This window comes from Lepisosteus oculatus, chromosome 23 (assembly GCF_040954835.1).
Source record: "Lepisosteus oculatus isolate fLepOcu1 chromosome 23, fLepOcu1.hap2, whole genome shotgun sequence".
In the NCBI taxonomy this organism is placed as follows: domain Eukaryota; kingdom Metazoa; phylum Chordata; class Actinopteri; order Semionotiformes; family Lepisosteidae; genus Lepisosteus; species Lepisosteus oculatus.
Genome location: NC_090718.1, coordinates 11,645,111 through 11,667,959, shown reverse-complemented (window position 1 = coordinate 11,667,959; position 22,849 = coordinate 11,645,111). Strand labels below are relative to the sequence as shown.

General features: G+C 42.7%; 1 protein-coding gene across 22 annotated transcripts in view; it reads right to left on the bottom strand.

Annotated features, from left to right (window-relative positions):
- LOC102693393 (pleckstrin homology-like domain family B member 1) overlaps nucleotides 1-22,849 on the bottom strand; it is a 107,735-nt gene that overhangs the window by 52,223 nt on the left and 32,663 nt on the right. For 21 of the 22 annotated variants that reach the window (XM_015337490.2, XM_069183042.1, XM_015337489.2 and 18 more), the window contains exons 3-4: nucleotides 17,745-17,868; nucleotides 15,316-15,486 (exon numbers count right to left, since the gene is read on the bottom strand). In XM_015337490.2, the coding sequence (XP_015192976.2) occupies nucleotides 15,316-15,486; nucleotides 17,745-17,868 (295 nt within the window). Of the gene's footprint in view, nucleotides 1-9,814; nucleotides 10,514-15,315; nucleotides 15,487-17,744; nucleotides 17,869-22,849 lie in introns of those variants that run through there. The other variant, XM_015337496.2, reaches the window with a different exon arrangement.

Sequence of the window (22,849 nt, the reverse complement as noted above, 5' to 3'; positions counted from 1 at the left end):
ACATCCGTTGTAGTGTGTTAAGCTACAAACTTCCCTTTCCACTTTCCTCGGCATGATTTGCAGATTGCGATGGCAGTGGAGCTCAGGTGCTTTCTAATGGTTTGGGCCTCCGGCGATTGGAGACGGACCCCGGCCACAAAATAAAGGACAAGATCTGTGCGCTACCCTCAGGGCTGAGGCCAGGCAAACACTGAAGAAAGAACGGGCCAAAACTGGGCCAATGAGAGTCTGATAAACAAGAGGAGATGTCTAGTTGGAATCATTTCTACTCAGGAAGGTGCCACCTGTTACTGTATCAAAAGTTTCCCAAACTTACTCATGCAAGGATATCTACTGTTGGATAATTTGTGCTTAAATAATCCAAAATTATCTTATGGTACGTGTTTAATAAGGTTATCTTCATCTTCCGTTAAAATGTTCATGGCCAACCAATTGCATTTCAGGTCTAAAACTTCATGAGAAACAGACCCACCTAAGGGGTTCACAAACTGTTTCTCAGCACTACAGTCTTTTCTGTCTGGGCCAGCATCGCTTTGAACATCGAGTAGGTTCTGTTGCTAATAACCTTGAAGTTGATGATATGGTTTTATTAATATTGGCATGGATGTAGAGTTGGAAAATAGATCTCCCAATGCTTTGGGGATGCATCTTCTAACACGGCAACAATTCACACAACACTAATATCAACTTCACAAAAATTGCTTCTCAGTCTTTTAGCTGAGGTCAAGCGCACTTTTTAAAGTGTAAAATAATTTTCCCAGCCAAGCAAACCTATTTTTATATGGTAATTATAAGAAATTCAATTCCAATCCAGGGTGTGTGTACAGAGCAAGTAGAAGACACCATAACTTATGGAATATATGAATAGCTTCTTATATAGTAATTATTGCAAAGCTTCAGCATTTCCCTGTAGACTTTAATTACTTTCAAAACTAAAAGAGTTGATCTTTTTCAGGTGTCCAGCTCGGCACCTTGAGTTTTAATCTAGGAAAGCCAATGGTTAACCAACATTTACTCACTGGCTGTGCAAAACAGTCAGAGAAGAGCTCTGCGACCTTAAGCTTTATCAGACATTAGGGAAATAAGGCTGAATATCAGGTATCTTTGTTTATTTGTAGTGATAAGAGCAAAAGGGCTGAGAGAGGCAGAGAGTTAAAGCAGCTGAGAGGTCAGGGACTAAGAAGCAGGGAGGGGTTCAGTGAGATGGTATCAGGAGAACATGAAACCAGAGACAGAGATCTGTGAAACTCAAGGGGCCAGGGGATGAGTTCTGCAGTTCAGCATAAAATCTTGGCACAAAGAGAATCTTCTTAGCGGAGCGGAAATGACCTGCCAAGGGAAGATCAAATCTGTCTCACTGGAACCCTGGCTCACGGATGAGTGATTTGTCGATGTTCACAGGTCTCCTTTCCTCACCCACCCAGGTGACGCAATCCTCAACAGCAGCCAATCAGGACACATTGATTTAGGGGAGTTTCTGTGCATGATGGATGTCCTGGGGCTTAAGTGCTGGAAAGGCCCATGGATTTATAGAGCACAGCATGGCAAGCACTGCTGTGCGCTCACAGGTGTCCCAGAGAAATGGCAAAGCACACTATACTAATGCATCATCGCTGAAAAGGTTGGGAAATGCAACAGGCCACCAGTATAAATAATGAAATCTAGGGTTCTGCTACTGAAAATCTGACACAAGCAATAGCTTGCAATAAACCAGCCCGAGGGTCTCTCGCAGTGGGAGACACCTGCTACACCTGCAGGCATCGAACTACAGCTCGTCCTCATTACAACTTGCTGTACTCAAAACCGATCGTTCTCCTGCAGCTGTAAAAAGGAATATTCCCTTTATCGCTGTGAGCATGATGAACGTCATACCTCATGTCAACAGAGGGAATTTAATGACTTATTAGCTCTTCTAGATGGTAGCAATGCCAGTAGTTTCAGTTCCTGTCCCTTTAAAAGAGCCCAAATTAAAGATGGCGCTAAGGGCAGCCAGGACGTCCCTTCACAAAGGTTTAGACATACAAGTCACCACACCCCTCCTCCCCTGTGCAGAGTAATCATTTCCCTTCCTGCAAATCCTGTAGATAACACACAAGCTGAGGCTGCAGCTGTGGAGCGGAGCCGTGATTGTGCCACTGACTCTAATCTCAGGGTAGCTTTGCTGCTGGCAACTCACAGCCCTGTGGAATGTTGTTATGCCCCACACCCACCCCGCCTTAGACACAGGCTTTAGATGCCCACCCTGTCTCAGGAGAACGCTGACCACTTTCATATCTGAGAAGATAAAAAGGCTGAGGGGTTCAGACAGTCAACTGCAGGAAGTGTTTTAAGAGAGAGGGAAGGGATGGCTTCCGCTATCATTTTTCCCAGCACAGCCATCTCCATAGAATTAGCTTTACTTGTTCCTTTTCAGTCATTGAGCTCTGACACAGCTATCCACTTGCAGAAACACAGGCTGTGCTAATACTTAACCACCATCGGATTTCCAAAAGAGGATGGCAGGCATGTGGTGGGGGGACACCGGGTTCAAGACCAACTAGTTACCTGACATTAGCACCGGCATGACCTGGGCACCAGTGAGTCCTGTCCTGTTTTCAGTGACTGCTGCATCAGTCCTCTGCCAGGCATGTACATTCTGCTGTTTGTATTACAGGGTGTGTCATTCAAAGGGTTGATAACACAGATATTTAAAAAAAAACAGATTATTAACATTCATATTGACAATTTAGCAAGTACAGATTTATACAACTGAGCACTTTATTGGACAAATCTGAGTGAAGTATCTTACTCTAGGGTAAAACAGAAACACAACTTTCCAGTGACAGGTCCAAAGCCTGAAAGACTGTTCCACACGACATATTGTTTTGATAAGGATGTGTATATGTTAATTTCTGCTGTCCTGATTTTGTGGGGAGATTATAATATAGGGTTAGACTTTATAGTAATAGATCATTGCAGAAATAACTGCTGATTCTGCATAAATAAATCAGACTAGATTAGAAATAGTAATATAATCCTAACCCATAACAATAATTATAAAGTATGGAAACAAACGTGTGCTTAGAGAAACAATCCTAAACAATAAAATAAATGTCCATATTTTTGGCATGGCTTTTATCTATTACCAGGAAAAGGCTTGCAATTTTTGTAACTTATTACTGAAGCCCTATTATTCATTGGAGTTAGTTTCTTCTTCTCCTGGAGAAACGCCCAGTTTAATCAACACCACACCACTCAGAAGAAGCCATAAAGATTAAAATATAACCTGTAAGATGGAACCAGTGCAATCTGAAAATTAAACTCCACAAGCCAACAATTACCCTAAAAGGACAGCCTTAATTGAAAAGGATACAAGAGTTAAGAAAAGAAAGACATTGCCAATTTACACTTAAAAGAGAGAGTGTAATGAGATAAGGAAATTCAGAGCAACCAAGAGCTCTGAATCAACCAAGGAATTGATTAATGAGACCAAGGTACACCTACAGACCTTTACATTTTAAGCCATTGAGGCATACCAGAATTCACACACTAGCAGCATTAATTAACAAAAAAACTAATCAACAAAAAAACATTAAAGTATATCTGTTAAGTAGCCATTATGATTTCTTTCTAGTAAGAAAGAAATCCTAGAGATTCATTTTTTGTTCACATTTTTTCTGTAATAACTCAACAGAAGAGTTTCTCCACTGTGACTTTGCTGAGCTAAGACTTCCAAATTGTGTGTCAGATGTTTGCTTTGCAACTCACAACATGAGTAACCCTTAAAGGAGATATAAGTACAAATATAGAAGTAAACACTGCCCTGACAGTTTTTAAAGCCTGCTTTGAAAACATGCCAAGTTTACCTTAAGGAAAGCATATAAATGTCAGTATTCTGGAAATCCATAAAACACTGCACATTTTAAAACACACTCACTCATCACAAGAAGGTAGAAAATTGCTTATTTAAAGACAAGATCCATAGTTACCGTCTACCTGCAAATAATCGGGCATTGTTCTAGCAGGGACAAAGAGCACTAACCCACCTGAAGGAGCACCTCTTAATGCAACACAATTATCATTCTACGGACCTCTCTCATTGGTGATCACAATCATAACTACAGAATGCGGCCTCACAGGAACTAACTACTGTACTTCTCTTTGCCTTCACTACTAAACACTCTCTCAATCTCCACAGGCTAAACTAGAAATCTAGGTGCAGATGCTCAGCTTTGCGAAACTCTGCATTTTTGTCCTTCTCGTAATCCTAGCACTTACATTTGGAGAAATTATGCCAGCACACATACTGTATAGATCATCTACATGTAGAGGCATAATACTTGGTTTGCACTCTTGGAGTATTGAAACAGATGTGCTGTCTTAACTGATACTTCATGCAGAGACAGGCAGAGCAGATTGTCTACAATTTGCGTTATTCAGCAGCAAAGGAATTTTCTTTTACATCAGGATCCAGCTGTGGCAATCTTTGGGTTTTATTATTGATGAAGAACAGAATCACAGTTGTCAAAGACAGCTAGTGGCTTTTGCCAGTTTTCAAATCCGTGGCAGTAATTTCCCAAAGGAGCTGGATGATAGAACACAAGCATATCTCCAATTTAAAGTTAGAGGAAATAGAAATAATGGTGAGCCAGCTTGAAGGCCATAAAACTACAACTCCCAGAGACCCCTGGGACTCTACAGAAGAAGAGGATATTAGGTGATCTGACACAGCTGGAGGATAGCACCTGCCTCATGTGCAGGTTAAGTATGGGGATACCAGAGTTTGTGTTTTAGACCAACGAGCAAGAGTCAAGGAGAATGTTAGAAATACAACGATCCTAAGAAGGAATGATATTTTTCCAGGAAACAGATATTTGGAAGGAGAAACTGGAAGGCGCCCCTTGACTTTGAACTGGCTGAGCAACATGATTTGGTTTAAGCAAAAACCTGGTCTAAAGCGGTCATCACATACGAGATTGGAAAAATGTATTCTTTTTTTCCAGCATAAATAAAACATTTGTGTTTATGTAGTCATGCTAGTGTTTTGTTGCTGAAACCTGCCTACAGAAAGATACCAGAAATTAAAAAAACGCCTAGATTTGTTTTGTCTCAAGTCTTTTTACACTTTGGGTGCATATACAAAATAATGTAAATCAAACAATATAATGACCATGAAAGAGAACAGCTAAACATCCCATGTTTTTTTAAGTACATGTACATTCCAAACCATGAGATATACCGGCTTAATACAATGCTTTTAGGTGAAACAAACTGAAAATGAAAATCAGTTTATTTTGATACAATGATGTAACTAGTCCAGCAAGACTGAATCACTCTGGATATCAAGAGGTGACTTCAGGTTACTGTATCTTTTGTTTTATCAGAGGCAGCGTAGACATTAAATGTCCTGAGGTACCTGAATACAAGAGGAGAAAAGGCTCAGATTCCCTGGATTAATTCCAATCCAGATAACTACAAAAATCGAGACAGGATGAAAGAGACCTTCAAATCCTTGGAAATCAAGAGAAAGGGAGAAAAGAGCAGATGTAAACGGGGTGGTAGTGTATCTTTCTGGCTGGAATACCTGGCTTTGGAAAATAATACTGTGGCATCAATCAATGTCATCACAGCTTCACCTAAATGGGATGGGATATGGAAAATGACGGAGTCACATGGAATATTTTTCCATATGGAGAAAGAATTGCTGTACACACCCAGCAGTTCTGGCAGCCTAACAGTAAATGATGTTTATTTCCATTAACTTCTTCCTTACAGGACACAAAGGGACTGGGGGTGTTTAATTTTCTTGGCAGCAAAGGAATAAATGCCCAATTTCACCACCTCAGAGAGAAAGCCCACCCCCTTCCTCACTCTCTCCCCATCCCCCATGGAAACACAGAAGGAGCCACCTCATGAATATGCATGCATGTCATTGTCACTGTAGCTGATAGGAGTGGGAGAGGGAACAAAGCACATGACCCCTAAATTCTGAATCTCCCTTTATCTCCTCGGCTCTGGAGTTTTAAAGGGAAATTCCAAACCTGCACCCCATTGTCTAATGAAAGAAGCGGTTATATGAGGCCAGAAAACAAATACCACAGTATCTCCCTCAATGGCAGAACCTAGTGGTAAGTTCAAATTTCACCAATGTGTACAGCACAGGATATAAACCGCACTCCTGATGTGATCAAGACTAACAACACGTGTCATGAAGCACCAGTAGCGTAGGTCTCTAAACTATTCTATCCCGGACAGCTTAACCACACATGGTGACTGCTAGACTGAAACAACTACACTGTCCAAATGCTCCTTCACCTCTCTCTCTCTCTGTCTCGTGTCTCTGTTTCTCTTGCCTGCCAGCACTGAGGATACTGTATGTGCCACCTCACCTCAGAGCTCATTCGCACCAGCCCTGCCAGCCCGGCCAACCTGAGGGTCTCCAGCCTATTGAGACTTCTCTCTGGTCCTCAGCTTGGGGGAGGGGGCTCACTGCAGCAGACCAGACACCCCTACTGATGAGCTGGCTAGGAATCTCAGGAGAGGCAGGGAGCATATTTAGATGAGTAAGCAAAGCACTGCTTTAAGCTCCCAGCCTTGTGCTATTTGCCAAAACCACCAGTGGGTTCCAGCTGAGCTACCACAGTCTCTGGTGTTGGGTGAAACGAGGAGAAAGTAATGCCTTAGTCCAATTCAGTACTGAATTGTGCCTGTGTACTCCCCTCCCTCTCCCCCTAACTATGTGGATCTATGTTTGGGATTATCAGTCCACACTAAAACAGAAAAACAATTTAAACCTTGAGATAATAAAAAAAGGGTGAAACTAGGATTGTTTTGATACAACATACCCTTGTACTGGCTCTAGCTCCTTGTACTTTCCCACAGAAGGCAGGCGGACGTGTTGCTGTAAGTTTTTCCTGGTAACGCTGAGACCGTTAACTCTCATTAAAGCAGCCAACCCCTAAAACAAAGGGATTCTTCCACCTTTCCACCAGTTGCCAAGGCACTGCCAGTTTTACTAGAGGGAAACAGGCCAGACACTAGAGCTCACCAGTAAATCACTTGTCCCTGAACCAGGAGGCACAATACTGCAGAAAACCAAGAGAAACACAGGCAGACTTTCAATTCTGAACTTGTTGTACAAAGAACCAAGGCACACTTTAAAACACCTGTCCAATTTACATTTGATACTTAAACCAAGTCATAACCTGCATTACCTGTCATTACAAGATACAAAAGTATTCCAGCTGACAGGTACAATAAAATGATGAAATACTGTGAAAGACTAAAAAATAAAACACTTTTCCAATGCTGAGTTTAAATGTGAGTTTCAACAGTTATGATATGGCTTTCTCCCCCAAGCTTTTACATCTCTCGAAGGTGAAATGCTTTATCTGTCTAGTTTTCATATGGCAGAGGAAATTAAGTTTGCACAGTGATAGGGCTCAATAATGATGCCTGTCTCATCGTCACATCAGATTTTGCCCGTTTCTGCTTCTTTTAGCAATATCCTGCTCGTCTGCTATCTGGAACATCCGATATTAAAGATGATAGAAAGCCTGCTCATCTGGTCCGAAATATTGCAACCTCCAAGCTTCTGCCAATCAAAGAGGTGACTAAGGAGAAACACAGCAGGCATTATGCTAAGCAAATTCATATTTTTAAAGGCAGGAGATGCACAAGATTTCAACCACCAAAGTCAATTTAAAACTTTCAGCAACAGCAGAAACTCTCCTTGTAAATGAAGTGTATCTAAATCCTGTATGAACAAACAGAAAAGACAGCTCAGGAACTTTATGGGGGCTCTCAATGGGACTTTTACATATAGAGTATTACACTCCTGTTTGATTCCAAATGCTCTACTGTTTCAGTCTCTGTTAAACTTCATTCAGTGTTTTCCTCATATAAACTTCTTCTCAAAACTGCACCAACTGAGAGATATCACAACTGAGCTTTGCAATAATTCTAGGTTAAGGGCATTCCTCTTTGTTAGTCACGTATGGTGTAGAACTTCAGTACATTGTGGGAAACAGACACATTTAAACTTTTCACCCAAGAGAAAACAGAACCCAGAATCTTTGATTACTTACACTAAGTTATTGTTCAAATCCAGACCATATGATGAATTAAAGAGATGTTTCTCAAGTTGTTTTTCCAACTGAAAACTGTAGCTTTAAACAGGGTTTCTTTAACAAATAGCTTCACACAACCTGTGTCTGCTGCTTGTGCACACGACTGGAGCACATATTGCCAAGTCTCTAAATTCAGATGTGGCTGTATGGACAAACAAGAACAGGTCAGTTATGTAACACACCGGCTACAAGACACTTTTATTTAACCAGAAGCCTGAAGGTGCATGGAGTAAAATGCACACCAAACGACATCTTATTTTTCTGTTGGTAATAAGGTCTTCACTGTCTGATCCTTGAGGAAAAAAGAGAAACCAAGAACGAGAGCAAAGGGTTAACCTAAAGGACAAGCTCCAGGCTCACACTGGACAGGAATAGCAGTGTAATCTTATACTGCCAGCCAGCCTATGACACTGTCAAAATGGCAACTCACCCAACTGTCCTGGCAGTCCTGTGCCCCGGGGTTCTGAGACAGTAAGAGATCCATATGTATTGGATTGGTTCTCATTCCTGTATAGCTGAGATGTCAAATAGAGGTCCAATGTCTTCTCCTACTATAGTTCATTATGCAAAACACTTGCTTATTTACTGTACCTACAAAACACCCTGGGGACAAGTTAGAAGTACTAGACTTATACAGCTAATTAAATAACTAGTTTATTAAATAACTAGTCAAACTATGCAGATGGCAGATCTAGTGGAGCAAATACCAGAAGATATCAGGCAGTCAGGGAGTCCTGAGTCCCTTTCTGTACAGTGCAGATATATCGGAAGAATTGTACCCGTGGCTGGAGTAAGAGATGTTACAGTAAGCGCGCAGAGGGACAGTTCTTGAAATCAGACAGAGCTGAAACCCAGAAGGCCATATACTGAATACTCATTGATCCGTTCAGTGAAATAAACATGCAGGGTATGTTTCAGGTAAGGTATAGAATGTGCCGCTGTATTCTCAATGCGACCACTGACTTGAAATCCGTTAAATCGATGTAATCTTTAAATTGTTAAACGATATTTTTTCTGCAAAGTGTAATGATAGTTTGGGGCTATGATAAAAAAACCGTGTCGTCTTTGTATAGCACGTCATAACAGCAACCAATGAAAATAGGGTTAATATAATAACATTTGAACAGGTAGTTACAGTAAAGAAATTAAGGCAGTTTTGTCAATTAAATTCGTGTTGCTTATTACGTCCTGCTTGCAACATAGTAAACTATTTTGGAAGCCACGTTATGACAATTGTTCGCTTTGTGGTCCTTACTAGAGAATAATAAAACAGCTGTATCATAAGTAATCTGATGTTCACACCCTTATCCTAAAACCTACCTAAAACATTTATGGTATTTCATGATTCACGCCAAGCCAGATAGTTTTACTAATTCGAATTTGACTTCAGGCGGTTCAAAGCTCGACTTGATGTCTTAAAACGTAGCCTAGTTTTTATCAGCCACACAAACAGGTTTATATAACAACAAAGCAATACAGTTTTAAATGATACACGTGTTGTAACACCGTGATTTTAACTTTCACAGAAATAGGCTCCCACTAAAGGCTATCAACCATACTACATTATATTTCCAACTGTTACCAGCAAGCAAAAAAAAAGTTGAAGCTTCGTAATGCAGAATGATACGTAGAATCTTATATGATTTGAAAAGTTCACCCATGAATCGCTATTTTACACAGAGAACCATGCTGTACCATTCACTTACTTTAATCAGATCCAGTGAGCTGTGTGCCGCGAATCCACCTTTGTCAACGCAGCGTTGTACAACCTCTTTGTATAAGCACCCACATGTATATTCTTATTAGTTAGTAATCGATAACCGCTCCACAGACCGCCACTGCGGGCTGCGAATGCGCTGGCAGTGCCTTTGTGGGGGTAATTCAGTCAGTCTTCAGCCATGTCCAGCTTTCGGACCATCTGCGTTTGCAAGAAAAGGACACATGTACCCGAACTGAAAAGACCTCAAGCAACCAACTCGCGGAAAACAACGTCGGAGTTGGTCAGCAATGGGGATATTCCACGTTATCGCAGCAGACCCTTGCCGCTAGTATAATCCCGGGTGCAGCGCTCCTTTGTTAACGCGAATCCAAGATCTGTTCCGCAAGCTCTGTTTGAGAAGAGATATTTTAAAAAAATGCTCAGATGTATACATTTGTGGGGGGGAAAAGGTGAGTCTAAAATCCAAATAAAGTAAGGGCTGGCTTTTTATTAGGTCTCACGTGCCATAATTATTATTATTTATTCTTATTATTAACACCGCTAACAAACGTCTGCATCAAAACAAGAAAAAGGGAAAGTCATCGCTTTTTACCGGCGCCCCCAGCCTACTGCGTATTCTATAACTAAATCCCGAACAGCTGTACAGCGCACACTCTCCTGCTCCGACTGATTTCTCACCAAGAGATAGAAACTGGGAGCCGGGGATTGGATGGAGCTGGGCGGCCGCTACCTCCTGACTCACAGATCCAGCGAGCAATCCGGGTGCGGAAAGCAGGAGAGAGAGGTCGAACTGGATACTGTTACAAGACAGCCGCCAGTCTCTCCGCCTGCCTTGGCATCCTCCTAGAGCCTCTGTATCTGTAATCTGCCCTGCGAGACCTGCAGGATTTAAGCAGTTTCGCAGAACGATAGCATAACGGTAACAGAACTGCGTGTGCGTTTCTTTTTCATTGCTTATTTCATTGAGCGCTGACCTATATTCCTCCGTCGTTAATGATACTGAAGCAATGTTTTAGACCATATTACACAGTACCCAATACCCTACACCTTATGATTTATTCGTTCATGACTCATTGCACAAAGTTAAAATTTCACTTAAAACACCTATCACCTCTTGCATAGGTGACTGACTTAACCATACACAGAATTGCGCATTCTTGATGGTGAAGTACTGTACATCTGTCCGAGGCGCTGACTGCTTTCACCTGGTGTTCACTACAGGTTTTGAGTGTGAAAGAGTAACGGAAACATCAGGCTCATCATAATCTTACACGACAGCGGTTGATGGTTGCTTAATGGGACTGGGTTTTGAGGGCCAGCAACACCGCAATTTCATTCACACAACCCGTTTAAGAGCTGCTGTTTGCAAGTCTTTGAGCCAGCGTTTAAGATTTCTAAACATTATTTTGGACGGCTGTGGCGGTTTGGAAAAAAAAAAGGCCGATGTTTACTCCAAGACAAGAACCTACAGTATGTGAGTAATAATTATTGAACACGTGGAGTCAACAACACGCCAGCACAAACACAGAAGAGTTACTTTTCTCCACAGCGTCACTGAACCAATCACAGCTACAGCTCCCTCATAAACCATGAGCCAATAGGAAGAAGCCACAGGGAAATGGAACACCCTCCTAGAAGTTCAGACAGCATTCCTGGTTGCCATGGAAGCTCATTTTTGGTTGCAGATGGGGGGTCAAGCAGGCAGAGGGACACCACAATGAGTCCTCAGTAACCTGTGGTCAGATTCTGTGCTGGGTCTTTAAAATAAAGATAATGCAAAAACAGGCCACAAACTGCATTTAATAACATTTTTAAGACCGTCTTTCTTTCACGTATTGCAGCAAACACCCAGGGAATTTAGACCTAGTTTCAGCATGATCTGCCGAATACAGGAAAACGGTGACATGTGAGGAGTTCTATATACACAACAATGTGCAGAAAAACAGGATACCACCAAGCTACAAATAAGTTAAACAGCTTGTGATATTGTTTCGTAATTTAAATCCTTAAGTTAAACAAGTATCAAAGCACTTAAAGGGTGTGGTTTGCCACTATAATTAAAATGCAACACACAAGAAATGTTGACTTCTCCTTCCCAGATTCTGGGTACAGAGGATAATTTCCACACAGAAGCAGGTTTGTGCCAATCTTTGTCCAAGCCTGCCTTCCATTCTGTGAGATCTCACACCAGTACATTCAGGGTTCTTGCCAGGGCAGACCAACTGTCTTGACTTCGGACACCCCTTTAGATCTAAAGGAGATTATGATTATTTCCACTAAGTGAATTTCACTTAGAGCCCAGTAAGGCCAAGCGAATAGGACAGTATAGGTTCTTTGATATAAATTGACAGACAACCTGTCACAGTTAAAGAAGAAGTGACATGCACACTGAAGGTTTTGTTAAAGGAGATCTGTTTCTCTTTACATCGTTTTGCTCTCCACCTCTGACCCCAGCAAAGATTCACCATGGAAACAGACTCTGTGGTAGCTTGCAAATCAATCTCTTGAGTTATACTGGGACTGGTAGTTGGTCTCTCCTTGCCCTCTCCAGAGAATAACATTGATTAGCTGTCTGGAGCAATTTGGACAATGTCCCATCAAACTGATCTCTCAGTCTATATGCAATGGGAGTTACAGTGCATTTGCCTTGTGGGAACAGTTTGCAGCTGAGGCAAGACATCGCTGGATCAAATTCTACTATGTTGACAAGGTTGTGCATTTTAATAAATGTGGCCTGTGCCTTGGTGTTTTACTGATTAGCCATCGGAAGAGCTCTGAAGGAGCTTTCTTGTTCCCCATCTGGTTCCTGTCCAGATTAGAGTAGCGTGAAAGTTAGGAATATTGTCATTTTTGGAAACAAGACCACTTTTCTGATAGGAGTTAAGTGTGGGGCTAAGAGAGAAAGAGGAATAGGAGAAGCACTCTGGTTGAAGAGTGGCTTCAGAGAGGCAGAGGCCTAGAATCCAGAGCTGTCCAAGGAGAGGACTGTTTAACTGACTCCTGTATTTGTCATGTAACAGTTGGTGATAACGATCCATCTCAGCTAACAGCAAGAGCATTTCACTAGATGCATTGATGGTATAAAGTGACGCCAGAGATGAGAACAGCGAAGGTTTTTAAAAGCACATCAAGCCAGCTGCTACTGCACGTCCATCTAGAAGCATCACTTCGCACTCGAGAGTCCGGCTCCACAAACCATTAACATTAGAGGGGCCAGGAAAGTAGAGGCGATATTTACAGTGAGGGGAGTGCAGACTGAAAGTGATTAAAAATAGCAGTGAATGTTCTCAGATTTCTGATGGAATCCGGGCAGCCAAGCCCAAGTCTGTGAAACTCCAAGCCTGGGGCTCTGTTAGGCGTGCCTCCTAGTATCCAGGAAACACTCGTAATAAAGCACCAGTGTGTCACTACATAGCTTCAGGGTGGAGTCTAGCTGGGTAAAAGAAGCATTGATAATGCAACATCAATAGTTTTGGTCACAGAACCCATGGTCACAGCCAAAGAAGCTCATTGATTTAAAGGTAATGCACTCGATGGTATACAGTACAATGCTGAACTTCGCATGCAGTAGTTACTATTGATCCTGCATCCTAGCTGCAGTCCTTAACCTGGAGCTGAGCATCTCCAAACCTTGCCTGTAAGGGTCCCCCAGCTGAGCAAGTATGTCTTTCCTGTACAGCTTCAGAATGATATTCTGCACGCTTCCAGCTACAGGCACAGTATAATGTAGAGGTCTGATTGCAGATGCATCCGTGGTTCGAAAACCCAGGTTTGTTCCTGCACTGTGCCAGCATATTGTTTTAAAAAAGAGTAACACAATCACAATCAGTTGTTCAAAATTAGCAGCGGACGTGGCTGCACATTAATTTCTTGGAGATCTCCGAACAGAGAGGTTGAGAACATCCTTGGAGATCGATAGGTTGCTATGAACAGTACTTGGACCAGTGAATACTGGTGTCCCCATATTCATCGCTATTTCCCCCAGTTTTCTTGAACTTTTACTGTGCTTTGGATGTATTTGAAATTACTTTTTACAGTTCTGGAAAAGGGGCACACTCAATCTTAGCAACTTCAACATTTCAACGTACAGTAGCATTGCACACTCCGTTTCTTAAATTTTCTTTTTCCATTTCTTATGTATTTTGCTCAACATTAGGAGCTTCTTCTTGTTTCACATCTCTTAATATTGTGGATGAAATATGCTTCCTGCAATGTTTAAGAGCAGTGTAAGCTCCACATGGCCAGCTGTAGCTCTGATCTCCTAAAGAGACAAGTTCTCCTAGTCCAGTCAAGAGAGGACATCAAATTCAAGTGAAAAATAAAACACTGCAAATTAAAAGTATTCATGTGTCCACCATTCAGCCTGCCTTTTATAGATAGTGCAAAGCAAAACCCTACGTCTTGATCATCTCGTGACTAATCAATGCAGGCAATGATCTCGAAGACCATGTTTCAGAAGAAGTCAGAATGAGAAACAATAGTATTAGCACCCATAGGGTGGCTACTGACCGCAGACACTATGGCTGAACTCCTAAAGACACCTGCAGCACGGGGATTTATTCACGCAAAAAGCACCCGCGTTTTGTCCATGTTCTTAAGGAGAAAGCAGTATTTACAGTGTGTGAAATAGATTCAGATCAGCAATTTCTTCGGGGTTGGTTCACAGTTTGTATATTATTTTCTTTGAAGGCTAACTTTTAGGTACAAGCCTAAATGAAATCCGAGGAAGGAGACAAGGAAGCCCTTAATGTTATGTCTACAGTTCCTGTACTACTCCTCTCTCAGGCAGCTCAGTCACAGTAATGCCAGGGTGTGCAGGATGGCTGGAGCAGAGTGGCGGAGCGGAGCTCACTGCCAGGACTGGCATGGCACTCTCTGTCTGGGCTGACTATTCATAGACAATGACCCACATTCCTGAGACAGTGGCTGCTGGACAGAAATACTCCCCTTGTGACTTCAGACACGTGACTCCTTCAACACCCTGTAGGGTGCATGGGACAGATTATAGTGGAGATGGCTTTTTCGAAACCCAGCTGACAACAGCATTACCTTTTCAGACTCCTTTGAAAACATCTGTTTCTTTTTATCCCTTGGGTAGCATGTTAGGAAAATGATGTACTGAGAAAAACTGCTTCGGCTTGTGGTCTCACGCTGAGGATTAACTAAAACGAGACCGGCACATTTATAATCCCACTCTGAAACCGACCTACATTTGAACCTTGACCTCCACAAGAAAGAAACTTGATTTCCTGGGCCTTTCATTGTGTGGGCAGAAGCTTGTTTTCCCTACTTGTTTGTTGTCTCTGTGATAGGGCTACTGTAGACACAGTCCTAGGGAAGTCTCAGCCAATGGCTGTCTTGTTACAAAGCAAATGGATCAGAAAATGAAGCCCATATGGGCGAAACGCAGCATTTCTCTGCATGAGGGCCGGAATATCAGTCAAGGAGTAGTATAGGAGTAGCCATAGCTGTAAAGGCACACAGTACCTTGTGTGAGGCGGACAGGCCTAGTGACTGGGAGGCCGTCGATGGAGCAGGGGTTTCCACAGGGGTGCAGGATGATAACTCCTCCATTATTCTCGAGGTAGCAGTGCTGTGCCACGATCCCTGGGCCCTGGATATTGATGTCCTTTGCCGAATGCCCAACCGTGGTTCTGCCTGGAATATCAAGTCAATTAGTGCTTTCTTATCCCCCAGGGGAACATTTGACAGCTATTACTGCTGTGAAGGCTCCAGAAAAGAATAAAATGAATTGGTTGGTTGATTAATTGAATGATTGAAACAAACAAACAAACAAACAAACCTCATGATCACAAATGTAGGGGCAAAGATGTTTCAGGACATGTTAGAATGATTTTGCATTACTTAATAGTGAGATTGCAGAGGCGATGAACAATTTCCTAAGTCTATTTCTGTTACCCTATGGGGAACAGAGGTACCCCCCACTGGGAGTGGTGCAAGTTCACAGTGGAGGGCATGAGCCTCATATTCCAAAATTCTGCCATAATGCCATCAATTAGGTTACTCCAATACTTACATACTTGTGGTTCATGTTCACAATTATTCCTAATCTATTACAGATTGTAGTACTGATGTTTAATGCACCTCCCAATTCAACACATTCCCTCGAGGGGTGGCTAAGAAAATAATAGTCCTCTCTTTTAGAGCAGGAAAAGGTTTATCTATCACATGTAACACGTCAAGAAACTATAGCTATGCTACTGTACCTGTAGTGTCTGTCATTGTTAAAGAATCTCGTAATGCTTTGTTATCAGCTGGTCTGTTACTTTCTGTCTTTCGTTTTATGCAAATGATCTAAAATGAAGCTGGATATTGACAGTTAATATCACCCCTCCAATTATGAAACTCCTGCAAGAGATTTTTAAACAGAAATGTGGCTTATACATACGTTATTATTTCATTTGAGTTCTGTGGGAGTATTTCAATAATAGAACATTAGTTGAATTGCTTGATTTGTACATTTCTTCCAAAGGGGAATCATTTTCTGTTGAGTCTAGGAGGGATTACCGAGGAGGCATAGTGGAAACAAAGAGAAACTAAGAGACTAAGAGGAAACAGGTGTCTAATATTGTGGGTCATGTAAGTGGGTTTAGCAAGGGAAATAACAAAACTGATTTAATCTCAGAGCAACAGATCACAGAACTAAAGTCGTGCTTTCAGTAACTTTCAGTAAAAGCCTGTCACACACTCTCCCCACCCCCAAACCCCTTCAAAATCCTTGCCCTCATTTCCATTGAAATCCGAGATAAGGGAGAAAGCACTTGGAATGTCACGCCGGGATGTTAACAGACACTCCCCCCAGCTCATTGCAGGTCTTAACAAAACATCAAAAGCAAAATTCCTCCCAGATTCCTCTGCCAGTCTGACAAACCGAAGAGGACTGGGAACTGAGCCGGGGCCCAGTGAGGAACGATGGCCTGGCAGTTAAGGTGGGTTGGAGGTTTTGAGATGAGCTACATATTTGACACTTAAACTCCCACCCCCACCAAACACATACAAACTACAAAGAGAGGGCGACAAAAAAGAGGGTCAGGTCGTCACCCTTTAATTCGCCACCCAGAGGTCATAAACGCTCCCCAATCGAGGCAGTCTGTGTGTGCGTGCTTGGGGGCGTGTGCCGTTCTCATCAGGCCAGGGCAGAAGCCTCGGTTTGAGAATCCTGTCCTTGCTGCGGCACTCTGAGCCAGCGCCGACAGCCCTCAGAGTGGGGGTAGTGTGCGGAGCAGGAGGCTGATGTAATGGCTTCTGCTCCGAGTTAAGTGCCACTTTGTATGCAGCTGGCCCTGCCTGACGCACCGTTTTCAGTATTATTAACTACGAGACGGCCCTCTATCTGTCGTACCCTGGATGAGGAGATGTGGTTTGACGTGAACTTATTTGACTCGTTTTAAATCACTCCACCGCACAGCCGTTATCCTTTCAGAGTTTTGGGGGGTGTAACTTTAATTTCAGATTCTGGAACTCTCTGCCCAAGGATATCAGAGAGTCACGTTCTCTAAACTCCTTCAAATCCAGACTCAAAACCTTCTTCTGTAGAAAAGCCTTTACTTAGTACCACCATCCACGGTCTCCTCTGTATATTGTAATTGTGTTTTATCTTGTGTATTATTTTTATTTATCGTTGATGTCATTCTGTAAAGCTCTTTGAGAAGCCACCTTTAAAGGAACTACATAAAATAAAGTTTATAATAATAATAATTATAATAATAATTATTATTATTATTATTATTTCTCCCACTCTGAACTTGCGTTTCGACTTCAGCTCTTTTTCAAGAGGCGAAATCTCCCAATTGGTCTTCAAAACATCTTGAAATCCAGCCTGCAAGCTGACGCTGTCCCAGTTTCAGTGCTTTCACCTTTTATTGCGCTGGTGAATGTTTCGGCAGTGGTCTTACCTTCCGGCAGTGGCAGCAATGTGATGGCAGTACTAAGGCGCCCACTTCCCAGGCTGACCAGATGGGGGCGCTCTGCCTGAACTTTCAGCCCCTTCCCGGTCTCAATGAGGTCCAGAGGGGTGCTCTGTGAGGGAGAGGACACACACACACCTGAAAAACCCACCATTGTTTAAGTCTCCCCTGTTTGTTGGCGAGTTGGCCAGTGGACTTGTGCACCTATCATGAGCATCAGGAAAGTTACTTTATGGGAAATAAAAATATTAGCGGACAGACTTCTGTGTTTTGACTTCTACTGTGCTTCCCTTGGAGGTAAAATTGAGAATATTGCCTGTCCTAGAAAAGAGTTAGAAAAAAACACAAGATAAATACTTTTCGGGAAAGGAGTCCTGTGACTTCACTATTCCCAATAAATCCTGAGTATCACTACAGCAGTGTTTAGAGCACTTTCCTAGGAGTCTCAGGAGATGCGGTCGATAGGGGGACTCTTATACTAGATGAATTTCACTTTCTGGTCAGCCCACCGTTCACCAGGGTCTTGTTTGGGCAGGGGCCACTCATCTCCACAGGGTGCTCATTGCCATTTCCTCCTCGTTGCTCCAGAACCGAGCCCCTCATATACCCCATTACCCCCATGTACCAGCCTCTTCTGTTACGGTGAGTAGTTCTGAACCCCATGCAGGTCACTGAGAGAGTCCGATGGCTTATGAGTCCGAGAGAAGCGAGGCAGCAGAGTGGTCAGTAGTCCCAGGCTAGAGGTCGGAGTCCGGTTAGAGAAGGCAGCGAGGTAAACAACTCCAAAAAAGGGGGCGAGAGGAAAGAGTGGTCAAAAGGTCCAAAGCTAGAAAGGTCTGTGTGTCGGCAGCCAGAGGTTCGAGGACGATGCGAGCTCAGATGGCGGATAGATTCCTAACACCGAGCGAGGACTGGGAGTCAACGGAGGGTTTAAATAGTGAGGGACGAGGAGATTGATTAAGGAGTAGATTGGTGCCGGCTGTGCTTGGAACATCCTCCTTACTGCCCGGGCACTTCGGCTGGTGGCATTCTCCGGCCAGAGAACATAGAGCTGTGGGAAACCTTTCCACCTGTGCCTGTCATGCCCCGCACTCCCCCTCGCAAACGCCATTATATTCCCAAACCCACTGTTTCACGCTCCCATTCCTAACTGAAGCCATCAGATTCTCACAGGCGCCAGATTCCACAGATTCTCACTCCTGAACCAATTATCACACCACGTCCCTCTTCCTTCACTATTTAAAGTTCCCTCATGCACCAAACCTGGCACACTATTGAAAAGCCTCCTTAAGAGTTTTCTAGTGCGCGTTTTTGTCTTGTTGGATTTCCCGGTTTTTGGACTTAACTTTTCCCTTTTGATCTGGTCTCTTGGATTTGGCCCTTCGGATTGTCTTCCAGGTTTGTCTCGGCTCTTTCTGGTTAACTGATCTCTAGCTTCTCCTATCAACCTTGCTTCTGGATTGCGATTTTGGATTGTTTCCCTCTGTATCCCGTAGAATACACAGCTACGCACAGGATCCTCGGAAAACTACCTGCCAGATCCCTGACAGTGCCCTGGTGTTAAGGATGTTTATGTACAGTATTTCCTAACACTAAAAGGGCAGTAGAGCAGCTGAGCCAAATCTGACTTCCCTCCTGCAGATAATAAGAGGAAGCTGGGAAGAGTCGTCATGGCAACTGAATTCACTGGGAAGCTTAAATCTGAACTGAATATGGGAATGTCTCATGCCTGTGTTTCTGTAAAGAGTGGAAGACTGCTGTTGGAGCCAACACCAAACAAGCAGTTTACCCTAGAAGCCTAGTAAGGAGTAATAAATTCCCCTCATCTCTCCAGTATTTCCTACCTCTGATTTTGTACAGTGTGTAAAACAAACAATGGAAAGAGCAGCTTTCTTTATCAGCGGCAGTAATTTCCTTCATGGCAGGCTGCCTCCCAGATTAAGGGATCAAGTTCAAAATGCAAACTGCATTCCAGTCTCTCATCTTGTATGGTTCTTTCACTATGACCTTCTAGTTTATTGGTTCTTTCCTCAAGCATCACAACACCACAGTGACCACTGAATCCATAGCGGCCACAGGGTGTTAACAAGGCATAGACCATAAGGGCTGAGAGAGTATACCACCTTCCTTTGATGGTCCTGAATTATGTCATGCAGGGGAGGTCTGGAATACCTGAAGGTCACAACGGCTATCTTAGTTTCTGCCAAGAAGCCTTGTTCTCCACTAGACCTTAAACTCTGAGTGCAAGTCCACATTCCCTCACCCATCAGCAGCTCGGATGTGTATGCCACACCATCAGTACACCTGGATCCTCAGCTCCAGCATCTGCTGGCTTCCTCAGCGGACTCACAAAAACTACCAATAGCTCTCTGAAGTCTAGCCAGGTCATTAAGCCACACTCCTCTTCGGGAGGCTGTCCATGACTCCTGAAATAGGATTATCTGGATTCAATTAGGCAAATCAGTTTAACCCAGGAACAGATAACAGGATTTACTGTAGATTAATGATAACGCCATTTGTATTGACCTTGAGATAACAATCCGAAGTTGAGAAGTGATATGAGGTTTTGGTGATGACAGAATTCTCCATTCTGAATATTACTAAAAAAAGGCCTCTGTTTCCCAAGATGATGCCCTTGATCTTTCTTACAAAGTGGAAACAGTCTGCCTCCAGCTCTTTGCTGATTGATTCCATCTCCTGGCTGTCACGCCTTGCTGCATTTTGTTTCCAGTTAGACACAACTGATATTCTATCCTGCATGAAAAGACTAGAATTCAAGAACTTGTATCAGTCTGTATCAAAGCTGTATTGAAACCACCTTTTGGAAATCCTGTAATATGGTTCTATGCACACTGCCAGATCACTAAAACCAAGATCCCAACCAATGCTACACTGAGAGATTTATGAATGTGGTTTTTGTTTCTGCCCACATGAATTCAACTTCTTATTGGGTTTAGGAAGCAATACAATAATCTAATGGTGAAACAGTAGCATGGAATTTAGCTTTGCTGCCTCTCAGATCTTGTGTTCTGGGTTTAATTCAGGACTGGGGTGCCTTCTATGTGGAGTGTGTTGGAAATGGATATAGAAGTCTACATCTTTAAACTTTCTGTTCTTTGCCAAAGTTGTGCAGCATTTCTCTTTTTCCTGAGTCATGTGCTACTTAGCACATTAGGGTTTTGGGGACTGGTCCTCCATCTTCTCTCCTGCAGATCCAGGTACATTGTGCTGTAGAGCGTTGTTGGAGCACAGAGCTTACAGTGGAATCTCAGGCAATGGTTACATAGCCCGCTCTGTCACACTGACACCTACAGGCAACAAAGCTGCCGGAGAGATCATCTCCTTCCTGGTCCAGGATATCCGTTGTTGGCACTTTGCAATACATTTATGGCAGACAAACAGCTGCAATTGTGCTGCACTTTCAGAAGCATGCCATTTAAAAAGTCCTGTTTGATTGAACCTTGTAAGCTCTCCCACAAATCCATTTAGACTCAAATGCCATTGTGTGCGTGTGTGTGTTTTCTATCTTACTCTTTCTTATCGCTGCCCTGCATCTTGTGACATTTGCATTGTGCATTCAATCAGCTTTAATACTGGTGTTAACCTTCATTATCTCACCCTATGTTTATCATTTTGCTGTATTTTGTGCCTCAATGTGCACTTTTCCCTTTGACATTCAAAACCATTGAGTTTAGAGTCCATGTCAAGTCAGAGTGACACCTTTTATGACTTCAGAACTGCCACTGGTCACAAGTACAGCCTGGTTACTTTATTACCTCTGAGCTCCAGCTGTTTTCTTGTCTTTGTCATGGTGCGATAAATTTACGTCATTCTGGCCAATCGGTCAATCTGGCCTTTCAAAATGTACCAATAAGGAGTGGTGAGGGGGCAAAGAAAGAAGAAAGAACAGAGGAAAAGAAAGAAGAGGGTACAGGAGAGAGAAACTAGAACACAAAGAGTCTTAGGATCAAATGTGTGCCCGATGGCATTTCAGTTAGTAAACAAGCAAAACATCACTTGGAACTCTCCAGCCATTTTTTAATCACCAGTTCATCCTTAGAGGGGAGAAGTGAGGCTCCAGTCTATCCTGATAATGTCAATGTGCTGCCCAGTACAATATGTCTTTCATATATAGATTATAATACAATATATATTCTAATCCGTTATAAAAAAAGACCCAAAAGGAAGAGAAGGATACAGCCATGTATCCTGATGTATGATGTATCTGAGGCCACCAAAATATGTTTGCAACACAACATAGCTTTTTGATAGGCAAGTTCACTTGTAGGCCAAAACCTCCCTCCCTAAATAGTTCCAGTATAATAACTATGAAATAGTATTAGTTGTGACTGTCAGTGTAGTAGTTCGTTTCAGTGTTGGTTGCAGAGTAAAACGAACTGCATCTTGTCTTCGCCTTAAGATGACGGTATCAGAGAGGCTTCAGCAGCTGCTACACCGAATGCTGTTTGTTTAAAGTAGTAAATCAGCGTTGGTACTCTTTCATTCCCTATAACATGTAATGAAACATTACAAATGACCTTTTACTTGTGTCGCAAACCATGTATGTGCTGTAATGGATTAGAATTAAAATCCTGTAGTTGCTACTGGCAAACGTGCTATGGCCTCCAAAAGGACCTCGAGACAGAGGTAGATTTCATTTGGTTTTGAGTCTGTCAGATCCACGTAACTAGCGAACGGTGGCCGAGCCACATTTCCCAGACACGTAGACTACTTGAAGTGTTTTAATAGGAGCTAACAGATTCACGTTTCAGGTTTTCACTTCCGCTGTTCAAAATACCTGTCGTCGTTGTGAAATGTGTGGTTCTTGTCCGTGTTTGTGAGTTATTTATCACGTGTTCTTGAAAGCTGGTTAATAAAAATGGTTCTAGTTATATAACGTCTTTATTTAATTAGTTCTAAATAGGCAAATACGTTTCGGGTGGTAATAATACCAGCGCATGTGGAAATTGTGATCCGGAAGGGCCGTTTTCCAAAATTTTGCCTAGGGCTCTCAAAAACCCAGAGCCGACCCCCCGATTGTATCAAAGATATTCATCCCTTATCCTGCAAGGCTTCACAGAAACTCCTCAGTG